The following is a 15,921-nucleotide window of genomic DNA, read 5'->3' on the forward strand; positions in this document are numbered from 1 at the left end:
ATTTAAATTAAAACATATCTTTGTGTTGCATTGCTTATTTAACTTTTCAGAGGCCTTGTACCTTTGCACAACGCATGTTCTTATGGACATTATGAAGTTGCAGAACTTCTTGTTAAGCATGGAGCAGTAGTTAATGTAGCTGACTTATGGAAATTTACACCTTTGCATGAAGCTGCAGCAAAAGGAAAATACGAAATTTGCAAACTTCTGCTCCAGGTATATTAAAGTACTTACTGTGGACAAGGTGTATTATATAGAATATGGTTATCATATTTCTAATAACTCTAATATAAATTTAAACTAATAAGGAGGTAGGAAGCAAAGTTATCTAATTCTCTACCTAGATTTCAGAATGTTGTAAACACTTATATTTTAATCTGCAAGTATGTTTACTACGCCTAGGTTTGTTATTGTGTAAAGTCAACTATCATTTAATAGTCCTCTGATTATCTTTATTTTTCCTATTTCGTATTTTAACCTCAAAATGTTTGATGGATTATGTAATTTATAAGCCAGATTTATTTACCACTAATGAAATTGATAGTACTGTTTTAATACAGGTACCAATGTAAATATTTTACAGTAAAAACAAGAGTATAGTTAAATTTATACTTTATTTCAATGTTTATGAAAACTAAAAATAGCATACACAAAAGGTTATTTTTAACAGCCTCTGTGTTTTAATTATAATTTTCTGTGTATTAAATTAAACATTAATAACAAACATGTTAACCTTTAAGGTAGAGTCTCAGTATAAAATAGTTTTCCTTGGTATAGTTACATTGATTTTTCATTGACCAAGGGCAAACTTAAGCCAATTCCTCCCTTTCTGTTTTTCACTTGTCCAGCATGGTGCAGACCCTACAAAGAAAAACAGGGATGGAAATACCCCTTTGGATCTTGTTAAAGATGGAGATACAGATATCCAAGATCTACTTAGGGGAGACGCAGCTTTGTTAGATGCTGCCAAGAAGGGTTGTTTAGCCAGAGTGAAGAAGTTGTCTTCACCTGATAATGTAAATTGCCGTGATACCCAAGGCCGACATTCAACACCTTTACACTTAGCAGGTAAGTGAATGAAGTTTCATAGATTTAGGTTGGCGACATCTAAGATTCATTCTACCTGACTAAAATCTTTGCTGTAAGTAAACTTGAAAGATTCAGATCAAATATCTTCTAATACCGCCATTATACTCTAGTGTATTTGTTCAGGGCAGCCTTACTTCGTGTTCACTTTAGTACTGGTATGTTACATTCAGTAAGAACAGTCGAAAGGGCCTCTGCCAGTCACCATGTGCTATGGAAGGACCATATTGTTTGAGTCATCTTTGGTGAGTGAGTTTTGGCTACAGAAACTTGAAAAATATGCCGCTTGAGCCAGCTTTCCTCATGGGAAGCTAAAGCTTTCCATTCTTCCAATGATAGCTGTTAAGCCCAAGCAGGGGAAAAAAGTCTTAAAAGCCTTTCAGAAGTTATATAAATCTCTTGCGAAAGTTATTGTATTAGTTTGCTAGGCCTGCCTTAACAAAACCACAGGCTGTGTGGCTTAAGCAACAGAAATTTATTTTCTCACAGTTCCGGAGATCAGGGTGTTGGCAGAATCAATTCTCCTGATGCCCCTCTCCTTGGCTTGCAGATGGCCACGTTTTGGCTGTGTCCTCACATGCCTTTTCTCTGTACATAACGTTCCTGGTGTGTCTCTATGTCTTAATCTCCTCTTTATAAGGACACCAGTCAGGTTGGATTAGGACCTACCCTAAGAGCCTTATTTTGACTTAATTACTTCTGTGTGGTTTTTTGGGGTTTTTTTTTTTTTTTTTTTGGTGAGGAATATTGGCCCTAAGCTAACATCTGTTGCCAGTCATCCCCTTTTTGCTGAGGAAGATTGGCCCTGGGCTAACATCTGTGCCCATCTTCCTCTGTTTTGTACATGGGACACCACCACAGCATGGCTCCATGAGTGGTGCGTAGGTCCGCACCGGGGATCCAAACCTGTGAACCCCAGGCCGCCGAAGCAGAGCGTGCAAACTTAACCACTGCGCCACTGGGCTGGCCCTGCCTCAATTACCTCTTTAAAGGCTCTGTCTCCAGATAGTCACATTCTAAGGTCCTGGTGTTTAGGGCTTCAACATCTGAATTTTGGGGGACACAATTGAGTACATAACATTCATTCTAAGTTTTCACTCCTAAAATTGGCCCAGTGTACCTTTGTTTTTAGTGCAGGTATACAACTGTGGTTTCGGTACAGCTTTTTCAGCTGCATTAAAGATGCTAGGGAATGGGCCATTGAAGTCGCTGAGCTACAGCTAATACTTCAGTGGAGATGCATCATAGGCACTTTTGACTCATACAAGTTTATCTAAATACATATGGTTTTAAAAGAGAAAAAAGTAATGCAGGTGTTTCTGCCCCTTTGTATAATATGGGAGATGGAAGTCTCTTTTTTCAGTTCATTTCAGTCTCATAGTGTAACTCAGTGTGTTCCTAGTTTTTAAGAGAGAATTTTAGTTACATGTGGTTTTTACCCTTTAAATTCTCACCCCATGTAAGTTGGGACCCTACTGTCCAAGGAAAAGAATTACTCCATCTATGTGTCTTTTAGAGCATTTTGGAAGTGATAGGCCACAAATGCTAACATGGTGAGAAAAAGCCTTTCTACTTTCACTGGCAATCAGGAATTTCTAGTCCATGCAAGACAAGATGTGACCTGGCCTCTGATTTGAATTGTGCTGTGCATATTTATTTATAATAGCTTTTTGTATCTTTATGGTAGCTTATCCAGACATTTAACATTACTATTTAAGTCTATGTTGTCTGTGTAAGTGGCAATATGTTCTATACACAAAATATTTCTGCCCACTTGTGCAATATTATACCTTGAGACCTGGAACGACTTTTGAATTCAGTGTAATAGTTAACATATGGTAGTTTTGTACTTGTGTTTTTCTTTACTTGATCTTATTAAATTTTTTTGCTTTTAGTTCCTTCAGCAAAAGGCTAAAAAAACTACAATAAAAATAAATGAATAGAGTATTTTGAACTGTTTTAAAGTTTCAAGTGATATATAGTTTTATGTTGGCCAAGTTAAGTTTCAGATTTGCATTCAATCTATGGTTATGTGTCCAATAAAATATACTTTACCTTAGAAGTATGTACTAAGGTAGCTGACAATTCCCAAGATGACAGCTGGGGAGTTATATACATATATAAAATACTAAGTTTTACTTCATGGCTTTAGAAACACATAGGTTCTGCTGCCAGATTTGTAGAGATGTGTACCGCTAAGTTCTCTCTGGCAGAAAGCATGTCCTTGTGGCTTTCTGGGGAGGTGGGACCCTGAGACCCACACTGGTGTGCTGTCTCCTGCTCTGCCAGCCACTTGTGTTCCTAACTTGGCTTTTATCTGATTGGATGCCTTTTACTTGCGGCCCTTGAGATCATGTACCGGAGTTTAGGAAGTGGTATATACAACAACCGTGAAGGCAGGGACTTTGGTAAGGTTTAAAAAAAAAAGATAGAAGCAAATCAATTAATATAACTTTGAGAGTCTCTAAAATAAGTAGATGTCATCACTGAAAGCTTCTAACTTGAGGCCAGTGGGCAGTTTTTTCCATAGATAAATTCTGAATAGACTCCAATGGAGAATTTCAGATTTGTGTAAAATCTCTTTTTATCTTGTAAATAATGTCTATAATATGTATATATAGATATAATGTGTATATTTACATATATACATGTATGTATACATATAATAATGTGTATATATAGATAAATACATATACATATATTTAGCTGTTTTTTATACTAACAAGTGAAAGTAATTTTGCTTTTTTTCTAAATTAGCTGGTTATAATAATTTAGAAGTTGCAGAGTATTTGTTACAACATGGAGCTGATGTGAATGCCCAAGACAAAGGAGGACTTATTCCTTTACATAATGCAGCATCTTATGGGGTGAGTTCTTTCATGTTACCTTTAAAAATCTCTGAAATTTCCAAAGTGAAAATCAGTGTTGCAGTCCAAAGGGAATTTAGTTTGACTTTTCTCATTTTACAGAAAAGTAAATATGAGAGCTAAAGAGGTTAAATAACTTTCAAGTTTCAATTTTGAATTTATTGTAAGCTTGCCGTGTGACATGCAACACACTTTATCTTTTGTTTTATTAACTTCCGTAGCACCCATCTCTTATTTTCAGTGGGATGTTGGTGCTTTTGTTTATTTTTTGGTGCCCAGAAAATCCATTGATATTCATAGGAATCTGTAGAGATCAGATGCTTTGTTCCTGTCTTATAATAGCCTTGAATGTTACAATCAGTACTGACTATCTTGAAAAGTATAGTTTGAATAATTGAGGAAGGCTGCTAAGGTTTATAAATTGATGTTCAGCAGTTGTAACACTTGAATAAATGAGAAATTGTTCAAGTCCTATTAGTTTAGTTATCTCTTGTGTAGAATTCTTAATCGTTTTCTAGATGGTTTCTCAAGTTATTGAAATGTCTACTATAATTTTTAATCAACTACCCATAAATTATGATGTTGGGGAGAAACATGGTTTTTCTTTTCATTTCTAGAGTAAGTTTGAAAATATGGAAAAATAGATATGTACCTAGTTTCTTGTTAAGAACTAAAGGGTGAGGGCCGGCCCCATGGCTTAGCAGTTAAGTGCGCGCGCTCCGCTGCTGGCGGCCCAGGTTCGGATCCTGGGCGCGCACCGACACACCGCTTCTCCAGCCATGCTGAGGCCGCGTCCCATATACAGCAACTAGAAGGATGTGCAGCTATGACATACAACTATCTACTGGGGCTTTGGGGGGAAGTAAAATAAATAAATAAAATCTTTAAAAATAAATAAATAAAGGGTGATAAAATAATATTTCAGACTGTAACAGGAGTGTTTTCTTTTACAGCATGTAGATGTAGCAGCTTTACTCATAAAGTATAATGCATGTGTCAATGCCACGGACAAATGGGCTTTCACACCTTTGCATGAAGCAGCCCAAAAGGGACGAACACAGCTTTGTGCTTTATTATTGGCCCATGGAGCTGATCCTACTCTTAAAAATCAGGAAGGACAAACACCTTTAGATTTAGTTTCAGTAAGTGATGGGCTCTTTGAAAAATCACAATACTTTCGTGACTTTTTAAAATTCACTTGCTATGTATAAAATGTCTTCATGGTGAATGTGGCAAAATCTGGTTTTTAGCCCAACTTAAATTTAGGACCTCTTTGGTATTAAAATATAGTAAGTAAATAATAGAATTGTCAGTCAGCTGCGTACCTTTGGAAACGGGAGAAAGAAATACAAGCTGTAGCTGCTTACATTAGTCAGCAAACAAAACAGGCACAGGCCCTCAGTGAAGGCTGTTATAGTGCATGCTGTGCAAGGTAGTACAAGCCATGAGTCTATGAACTTCCGCAGCTGGGAGCATTGCCCTCAGTGTGCAGCCAAAAAGCCTGCTTCTAGTGGAGATTCCCTCCCCTCCCACACTGCCTCATCCCAAAGTTCTTATTGCTTACCCCACCAGAACTGTTCATGAAACAAGCGTGTTCCTCCAGTTTTCTGTGGAAGTCCTTTTTTCCTTCCTCTCCTGAGGAAACTCTGTAGGAGTATCCATTGTAGCCTCTACCTCTGCTTTGGCTACTGTGACGCAGGTACCTCTCTTGCCTCTTCCACTGAGGACATGACCAGAGCAGTGAAGGGAAAAGGAGAAGAAATTCTTGAGGTGGGAAGGAAGGAGAGTCTCTTCTACAGACTTTCTACTGAGAGAGATTCCACTGTTCCAAGTTACATTGAGAAGCTGATTTAGTTCAGCCACAGTGGGGATTCAATAGATTTTTCTTAGCAGGCTGACACGCCAACCATATTTGCAACATTATTTCTTCAGGGAAATGTCTTTCCAGTTCCAAACTGCCTTAGAAGTGAACTTTTCTAATTCAGTCCGCCCATATGTTAGTCTACCAGACATAATTAAGTGACAGTGAGACAGAGTGCTCTAGAGAACATGCGTGGGCTTTAGAGTCAAACAGACCTGCCTTAGAATTCCAGTTCTACCACTTACAGTTGTACAGTCTTGCAAGCTGCCTAACCTCTCAGCCTCAGTTACCTCATGTATAAATGGGGATAAAATATATCTGGTTAGTATGAGAATTAAATGAGGTAATGTACTTAAAGTTCTTGGCATGGTATCGGGCACGTAAAAAGCACGTAATAAATGGTGCTAATATTATAAAAAAAAGTTATATACAAACTGAGTGCCATGGGAGTCCTCAGACTCAAGGGAAGAAAAAGGTGAGGATTGCAATAGTATGAATGACTAACCCTGAAAACAAGTCCTGATTTACTTCTTGCTGAATGTTAATTACTTAGTGTCTTAATTGAGCATTGTGAAAGAATGGTGTATGTCACTAATAAATTAATGTACCAATAAATTTGGAGATTTTTTTTCTATTCTAGCAGATTTGATTACAATAATTATCTTTGTTCCCCCCACCCATGTTCAATTTTGAGGAACAAATATATTGCTGAATATTTTCCAAGAAATACAATCATTCTGTTCACTAAAGTTCTGTGTAGGTTGAATTAACTTCTTTCAGAGTAGTTGCAATAGTGTCAAAAGCTCTTACGTTTTTATAATATTTCTATAATTCATTTCAGTAGTTTTCAATCATGGTTCTAAAGTTAGGATTTTTTTCATGCTTTGCCACATTTAACAGTTTTATTGTGATTCCATGTGTCTTGGGAGAGATATTCTTAATTGTATTTTATATTTAATAGTTTAATTGAATATCACTTATTTGCTTCACTTTTTAAAATAATCATTTTTATATAATAAGCAATTCTGGTATAAATCTGCTGGGTTTTTGTCATATTTTTGAATGCGTTGTATTGGGTAGAATAGTAGAATTTTAAAACTTGCTTGTCTCAGATTTCATCTCTCTCTGACATGTACCCTAGGCAGATGATGTCAGTGCTCTCCTGACAGCAGCCATGCCCCCTTCTGCTCTGCCTTCATGTTATAAACCTCAAGTGCTCAATGGTGTGAGAAGCCCAGGAGCCACTGCAGATGCTCTGTCTTCAGGTGCATCCAGCCCATCAAGCCTTTCTGCAGCCAGCAGTCTTGACAACTTATCTGGGAGTTTTTCTGAACTGTCTTCAGTAGTTAGTTCAAGTGGAACAGAGGGTGCTTCCAGTTTGGAGAAAAAGGAAGGTGAGACATTCTGCAAATAACTTTCTAACTGGTATTGTAGCCACATATTTGTCATTTAGAATGGTAAAAAGTCATTTTTAACCTTAAATACAACTATTAGTAATCAGATTGATTAACATAGCCTAAAAGCTTTAGCCTTTTATTGTTTCTTTTACATTATTTATTAGAATTCCTAATGAAACTTTCTCCTTCCAAGTTGAACTTGATGAGTCTTATGCTGCTAACCTACTCTTTAGATGTAAATAAACTTTCTGAAAGATTTAGAAGTCCTTTTGGATGAGTAGTTATGCCTTTATTTACCTCTTCCAGTGTATTATTACAGAGTTATGAATACTTTTTACACCATGTCAGAATACCCAGTTCTGGTTTTTGTTTTGTTTTGTTGAACATCTTTATGAAGATGCAAACCGCATCATAAAATTTACCCATTTAGTATACAATTCAATGGTTTTCTAGTATATTTGCAAAGTTGTGCAACTATCACTACAATCTTCAGGTTAGAACATTTTCATCACCCCAGAAAGAAACACTGTACCCATTAGCAGTCAGTCTCCATCCCTCACTCTATTCCCCAGCCCTAGGAAACTGCTAACCTACTTTCTGTCTCTATAAATTTGCCTATTCTGGACATTTTGTATAAATGGAGTCATACAATATATATTTATAATTGGCTTCTTTCACTTAGCCTAATGTGCTGGAGTTTCATCCACGTTGTAGCATGTATCGATGCTTCATTCCTTTTTATGGCTGAATCATATTTCATTGTATGGGTATACATATCACATTTTGTTTATCCATTCATTAGTTGTTGGACATTTGGATTGTTTCCACTTTTTAGCTATTAGGCATAGTGCTACTATGAACATTTGTGTACCAGTTGTTGTGTAGACACATTTTCATTTCTCTTGAGTATATATATACCTAGGAGTGGAATTGCTGGGTCCTCTGGTAACTATGTTTAACAGTTTGAAGAACTGTTTTCCAGAGTGGCTGCACTATTTTATATTCCCGCCAGCAGTGTATTAGGGTTCCAGTTTCTCCACATCCTCGCCAACACTTGTCTGTCTTTTTTCTTTTAATATACGTAGTCTTTATTTGCGTTAGCTCTTTTTTTATTGAGGTAACGTTGATTTATAACATTGTATGAATTTCAGGTGTACCTATATTTCACCTTCTGTATAGACTACATCATGTTCCCCACCAAAAGTCTAGTTGCCATCCATCACTGTACACATGTGCCACTTCACCTCTTTCACCCTCCCCCAACACATGCTTCCCCCCGGTAACCACCAGTCTGTTCTCTGTATCTATGTGTTTATGTTCCGCATATGAGTGAAATCATATGGTATTTGTCTTTCTCCTTCTGATTTATTTCACTTAACATAATACCCTCAAGTTCCATCTATGTTGTTGCAAATGGCAAGATATCACCTTTTTATAGCTGAGTAGTATTCCGTTGTGTGTGTGTGTGTGTGTATGTATGTACATATATGTATGCATATCCCCAACATCTTTATCCATTCACCCATCAGTGGGCACTTAGGTTGTTTCCAGGTCTTGGCTATTGTGAATAATGCTGCAGTAAACACAGGAGTGCATATATCTTTTTGAATTAGTGTTTTTCTGTTCTTTGGATAAATAACCAGAAGTGGAATAGCTAGATCGTATGGTACTTCTATTTTTAATTTTTTGAGGACTCTTCCTACTGTTTTCCATAGTGGCTGCACCAATTTATATTCCCACCAGCAGTGTACAAGGGTTCCCTTTTCTCCACGTTATCTCTAACACTTGTTATTTCTTGTCTTTTTAATAATAACCATTCTGACAGGTGTGAGGTGCTATCTCATTGTGGTTTTGATTTGCATTTTCCTACTAATTAGTGATGTTGAACATCTTTTTGTGTGCCTATTGGCCATCTGTATATCTTCTTGGGAAAAATGTCTGTTTAGATGGTCTGCCCAGTTTTTAATCGGGTTTTTGGTTTTTTTCCTAAGTTGTATGAGTTATTTCTATATTTTGAATGTTAACCTCTTATCGGATTTATGATTTGTAAATATCTTCTCCCAGTCGTTAGGTTGTCTTTTCGTTTTGTTGATGGTTTCCTTTGCCGTGCAGAAGTTTTTTAGTTTGATGTAGTACCATTTGTTTTTCTTTTGTTTTCCTTGCCTGAGGAGACATGGTATTCAAAAAGATACTGCTAAGACCAGTGTCAAGGAGTGTACCGCCTGTTTTCTTCTAGGAGTTTTATGGTTTCACATCTTAAACAATCCAGAAAAGACCCAATTTTGAAAATCATTTTTTAAAAAGAAAAGAGACACACGTACCTACAGTCTGTATAGAGCTGTTCGCTACCTTTTTACCTGTTAAACTTTATCTCACTCTATGCGACCTTGGGGAACTTATTTTCATCAACTTTTTTGTGAAGTAGCTTACAGCCTCACAGATAGGGGAACTTTTTTTTTTTGAGATGTCATTGACGTATTATATTAGTTTCAGCTATATGGAAACTTTATTTTAAAGATACAGTTAAAAATAAAATTTTTTTAACCTGAGTGCCCCATTGCTTAAGTGTTTCTTCTAATGATGAAATTTTATAGCTTTCTCTTTATAATTTTTGATGTTGTATTCAGTATTGTATCCCAAGCTATTAATATTTTGCTACATCTTTACATATATAGTAATATCACAAAACTTTACTGGATAATGTTGATATACATTATTCATTATTCTGATGTGAAATTTTGTTTTTTCTGGATTTTTTATTTTCCAGTTCCAGGAGTAGATTTTAGCATAACTCAGTTTGTAAGAAATCTTGGGCTTGAGCACCTAATGGATATATTTGAGAGAGAACAGGTGAGTACATGGATTGTTTTGCTTGGTTTAGTGTTTTATGGATCCTCAAGTAAAAATTAGGACATACTTGAAATGCCCTGAGCCATTCAGCCTGTTGGGGGGTGAGGGGGATGTTTTTTTAAAACTGGAAATAAGTCTTCTTCTAATTTGGCTTGATCTTGAATTTCCATTTAGTTTATTAGCACATAAAGATTGACACATACAGTAATAGTAAAATAGCTTGCTTGAATAGAAATTTAGCTTATTTTGCTTATTCAGTCCTTAAAGTAAGTTATCCTTGAGCTCTGTTTGTTCAGTTCTGTTGTGTCAGTCACTACCCACTCTAAACCTGAAACTTTGCTAGCTGCTATGAGAGGGGATATAGATACACCAACTATACATCTGGGCTTTTCTACAACAGTCCCAATTTAAAGTACATTTACTGATTTTTTGGATTCAGAAAATATAGTTACTATAGACTCGTGCCCCTAGGGAACTTACTTTCTAGTTATGGAGCTATAACAAAGAACATATGAAAAGTTAAATTTTTGGCATGGGTTTTAGAAATTCAAAGACAAAAAGGTTACTCTAAGCTGGATTATTCAGGGAAAGCTTCATGGAAGATGTGTAAATAAAATAGGATTTTAAAGAATGTCTTCAGTTTCACAAAGTAGGAATAATATATTTGAGGTAAAAGAGTTAGTTTGAACAATGATGCAGAAGTACCAGTTAGCATAGTCCAGAGTCGGGAGGAACCATTGAAGGCATCGTGTAAATAGGTTGGATGTAGAGTGATGGTGGAAAAGATAAAATAGTGTACCTAATGTGGTTAATTTGAAAATGCATTTTTGTTTTGCAGTTTAGTTCTGCTCGGGTTCTTATGCTAAATGAAAATAATGATATTTTTGGTAGTTCATGACTCAGCTTTCTGTTTAGTTAGCTGCAACTTTTCATTTTCAGTTTAATAACTGGTTTGCTTTCATTTCTAAGCTGTTCAAAATAATTTGAGGTAAATGTATGAATCTAGTATATTGTGAGAACACTAGTAAATGAATGTCTCCCAAATGAGTAAGTCTTCTAAACAGTTTCATCCTCTTTTTGTAAGATCACTTTGGATGTATTAGTTGAGATGGGGCACAAGGAGCTGAAGGAGATTGGAATCAATGCTTATGGACATAGACACAAACTAATTAAAGGAGTTGAGAGACTTATCTCTGGACAACAAGGTATTTCATTTTCAATCATTGCTATCATCAGTTTATCAGTTTGCCTAAAGGCAGTCCTCAACTTACTAAATGACAATTTAAAAATCTGTAAGAGAGAGTCCATTTAGTAGGAAAAGCACTGATTAGGATTCGGGAAACCTGGGATCAAGTCTTAACTCTGCTACTGTTAAGCTTCCTGAGCTGCTGTTAACTGTGTGTGAACCTAAATAAAATTTCTGGGCCATTCAGAAATTTGGGGATTGTTTTAGCTCTGACATTATTTCTGTTATTTCTATTCAGTTATTTCTGAAGTCATTCTAGCTCTAAAATTTTATGATTCTAGAAAATCTGAAACTTGGATATTTCTTATCTTAGTGGTAATGTAATAGGTGATGACTAGATGTTCAGGCCTGGCCATAAATTAATGTTATAAATCTCTCTTGTTGTAAATAGTTAAATTCGAAACACTTGCAGTAAAAATACTGGGTAACAATGTTGCAGCTGAGGACATTTAACAAAACAAAGTTGAATAGTATTTTTATTTCTCCTGAAGGTTGATATGCAAATTGCATTTGTGCAGCACATGTTAACACTTCCTTTGTACCAGGTCCTGGCTATAAAAAGATGAATTGTTTTAAGTGTCAAAAACCACATTTTAACTTTACTGTTAAACTGAGGGAGTGATTTACCTTGGGGTCAGAAGCATCCTATAATTGAAGTCCTGGCTATACAACTAGGATTGAAGATAAACCTCCACTAGCAAAAATGAGGGGATTTTCAGGGAAGAATGTATGCTAGCCACGATGGGGCCCATCTCTTGAAGAAGAAAAAAGTACATCTCTAAAAATTAGGTGATTCAAGCTAAGGAATGCTTTAAATTGGTAGGGACTAGGGCAAAATGTTTAAAATGTGAGATAGCCTCGGATATTTCTAGTACAGATGACAAAATTTTATAAGATAAAGAAGAGGGAAAACCCATGGCTCCCTGGAATGTTAGTATGCAATATAAACAGCAACAAAAAGAGGAACTAGAACTCTCAGTTGTGGACTGCTATTGCGACTACTAGAATAATACCAATCTGGTAGGGTGGCAGTTACAGTGGAGCACTGGGATAACAAGGGTCATTTAGGAAAAAGGCATGTTAAAAAGGAAAGCAGACAGTATTTATACATTAAACACATCATAGTGTCGGGCATACAGTTGTTAAGACCCAGTTGAAAGGCCTGGGAAGCAGTGACGAAAACAGATACACTGTTCTCCAAGTGGCAGAGGTACGTACTTCCATGCCACCTCTGGTCCTGTAGTCATTCTGATACATCCAGCTATAGTTGGGTAGGAACATTCATTTCTACATGGAGGAGAAATGTGGTCATGACATAGAATGACTGTGTCTGATCTAGCACATCAGGGTCACTTTCCTACATAAGGTTACCACCTTCTTCATCTTCATTTAAAGCTAGGATTCTATACCTATATATCCTAATTTGCAAAGTAGAACAGGTGGCAATCTTCTGAAAGTCTCATCTTGCTGACTTGACAGCCTTAGGTATCATTCAGTGTGCCAAGTCAATAGATTACTTGTCCTGATGTTTGAGCACTGATAAATGTTTTCTTTAGGTGGTCTAAAGATGCCCTAGTCAAGCATTTGTCACAGTCTTTATATTGTTGTCTTTATTCTGTAAAATACCCTACTCTGTATAGTCTCCATACTTTTACACTCATTGTAATTCAGCTGTACCTTTAAGTCTTTATTAGAGGTTGGCATGTTGGTGGTAGTCCTATTATTCAGACAAGAACTCAGAACTAGAATAGTGTTCTTAATCTCCAAAGGCAAACTGCTACACATTAACCCAGCAGAAAAGGATTTGATCTCTACCTCGGAAAACAGCGGAGCTTTAGAGATCTTGTTGTAGAGATTAAAGGAGAGTTATGTTACAGGTATACCAAAGAAATTAGAAATTCTGTTTGATTCTGTTTAAAAGCTTTTGTGAGAGTAAAGATACAAAAATATATATGGTTATCTTAACCATTGACATTCTGAAAATTTGACAAATTCATTGCTGAATTAAAGAATTATGAGTTAGAATAAGCATTCAGTAGTTAGTACACTTTATGGACTTCTCATTCTAGGATTATTTAAAATTATCTGAGGCTGTGCAAGTTTCTGTCATAATTCTTCCTCATATTTACAAAAAATAATAGGACTAAATGCTGAAAGGGCTGCATAGTTAGTAAAGGAAATGATTTGAAGAAAACGTTTGACAAACTCAGTAAAAGTAAACAATAGAAAGAGTCTCTGAACTATTCCCACAAAACTGTTATGACTTGTCAGGTGAAAAATTAGTTGTCTAAATGCAATGTGGTTTTCTGGTTTGGATTCTGGAACAGAAAGAGGACATTAGTGGGAAAAACTGGTGAAATCCAAATCAAGTCTGTAATTAATAAGTTTTGACTGTTGTACTATGGTTATATAAAATGGGAACATTAATGTTCCTAAAGGTAACATTGGGAAGTTGAATGAAGGGTACACAGGAACTCTCTGTACTCTCTCTCAACCTTCCTGTAAATCTAAATTATTGCAAAATAAAAAGTTTTTAAAAATTGGTAGTAAGCATCAGATAAATTAGGTGGTTGTTTTTGGTTGATGTTGACAGTTTTTTTGGCAAATTTTTTTTACCTTCAAATTTCATTTGATAGGTCTTAACCCATATTTAACTCTGAACACCTCTGGAAGCGGAACAATTCTCATAGATCTGTCCCCTGATGACAAAGAGTTTCAGTCTGTGGAGGAAGAGGTATGTTCATATACCTTAAATAAATGTTGGTTCAGTAGCTAAATTTCCCGGAGGTTTCTGGATCTGCTTGAACATGTAGTAGGAGTATTTAATTGTCCTTAACTCTTTACCACCTAGAAAACTTTCAAAATCAGCATTTAAGGTACACTCCCTCAATAAACCTTAATTCCAGTAACTTGGGTCAGCACTACAATTAATAATAGCACAGAATTCTATTGGAGAAGAGATTGCTGTCATTTAAAAGAAAATGCTCCTGTTCTCTCCCTTCATGAAAGCAGTTGCAAAGCCCAGTAGCTCAGACTAGACCCAGAACATGTGGATGCTATTTATCCAGGAAATTTTTCTTCCAGCTTTCTTTCCACAAAACTCTTGGATCCACTGAAATCTTTGAGTAGTCTTAACACTTTGAAGAGCACGTACCTTACATGTGTGAGTTGAGCACAGAGATACAAAATTAAGTGAGACTTAGTTCTAAAACTTAAGAAACTCCAACTCTCAGTGAAATACAAATTGTGCTTTATTAGGGCAAAACAAATGGGAACAAATAAATCATTGTTTTGTTTTGTTAGTATTTCAAGTGGCTAGCTTTGTATGTTTATCTCACTTATCATCTGCTTGTTTCTTTTTCTTTCTTTAGTTTGCATTATATAATTTTCACCTCTAAATATTGTTTTCACATTGTACCAGCTAACAGCTATTTCTAGAAAATAGTACTTGTGAACTTATAGAACTCATATTCCTTAACAAAAATATTAAAAACTTGTTTTGTATTCTCAAAAATAAAATCATATGAGTCAAGAACCATATTCCTCAAATCAGAAAAGACATAAAAGCTAATACATATGTATTTGAAATATTTTTCCATCAGATGCAGAGTACAGTCCGAGAGCACAGAGATGGAGGTCATGCAGGTGGAATCTTCAACAGATACAATATTCTTAAGGTAATAAGTTAGTGAAAATAAGTTTGCTGAGACCATAGTTTTCAAAGCCTGAAGCCATAATTAGCTTTCATGAGAATATAATGATCTGTCCAGCCTAATAAGTCTTTGACATGGCATCAGGAGATATTTTGGGAAAGGTTATATCCTTGGGAGGTTAAGATTCTCAAAATCCCTGTACTATTTTTATAACCAGTAATTTTTAGCCCTTGTTGAACATGTTCAAATTTGGGAATTATGCTTTATCTTGGGATAAAATAAATCCTATAGGATTAGGACTTAAACCTATAAACTACTATTAAGGTACTTTATGGTAACAAAGTGCAGATTTTTTGTGGTTCATGGAAGAACTCCATCTTTATAGTTATATTATGCTTTTTTTATTTGTCCTATGACTACAGGTTTCTGTGAGCCCCTGTACATACCACTTTTTTATAATTTTAATAGCACTCCCTCTGTATCTTCGTCTTTTCCGAAAACAATCGTTAAAAGATGTTTTAAGTCATTCTGATGAGAGTCCTGTCTCCTTATTGATATCAGTTACTCTTCTCAGGACGTTTTCCAGTTTTGCTATGTTTTTCTTGAGTAGCAAGCAAAACTGCATACTCAGCTTGGGATGCATAATGGTTTTGTATTAACTACATCTGATTTATGGTTAGAATTAAAATGTGGCAGATGTCTTTCTAATACCTCAATTTTATTTTATTTTTTTTTTACTTTTTTTTGTTGTTTATTGTAGTAACATTGGTTTATAACATTGTATAAATTTCAGGTGTACATCATTATACTTCTATTTCTGCGTAGATTACATCATGTTCACCATCCAAATACTAATTACAACGCATCACCACACACATGTGCCGAATTATCCCTTTCGCCCTCCTCCCTTCCCCTCCCCCTCTGGTAACCACCAATCCAATCTCTGTTTCTATGTGTTTGT

General features: G+C 35.8%; 1 protein-coding gene across 6 annotated transcripts in view; it reads left to right on the forward strand.

The window, feature by feature from the left end:
- The window catches only part of TNKS2 (tankyrase 2), a 75,489-nt gene that overhangs the window by 34,731 nt on the left and 24,837 nt on the right, over positions 1 to 15,921 (forward strand). For 5 of the 6 annotated variants that reach the window (XM_087432268.1, XM_087432267.1, XM_087432269.1 and 2 more), the window contains exons 15-23: positions 51 to 216; positions 849 to 1,068; positions 3,844 to 3,953; positions 4,907 to 5,095; positions 6,956 to 7,208; positions 9,979 to 10,061; positions 11,146 to 11,266; positions 13,944 to 14,041; positions 14,910 to 14,984. In XM_087432268.1, the coding sequence (XP_087288394.1) occupies positions 51 to 216; positions 849 to 1,068; positions 3,844 to 3,953; positions 4,907 to 5,095; positions 6,956 to 7,208; positions 9,979 to 10,061; positions 11,146 to 11,266; positions 13,944 to 14,041; positions 14,910 to 14,984 (1,315 nt within the window). The remainder of the gene's footprint in view (positions 1 to 50; positions 217 to 848; positions 1,069 to 3,843; positions 3,954 to 4,906; positions 5,096 to 6,955; positions 7,209 to 9,978; positions 10,062 to 11,145; positions 11,267 to 13,943; positions 14,042 to 14,909; positions 14,985 to 15,921) is intronic. The other variant, XM_087432271.1, reaches the window with a different exon arrangement.

The sequence above is a fragment of the Ceratotherium simum genome, chromosome 6 (assembly GCF_057802395.1).
Source record: "Ceratotherium simum simum isolate JZ-2026a chromosome 6, ASM5780239v1, whole genome shotgun sequence".
NCBI classification, from domain to species: domain Eukaryota; kingdom Metazoa; phylum Chordata; class Mammalia; order Perissodactyla; family Rhinocerotidae; genus Ceratotherium; species Ceratotherium simum.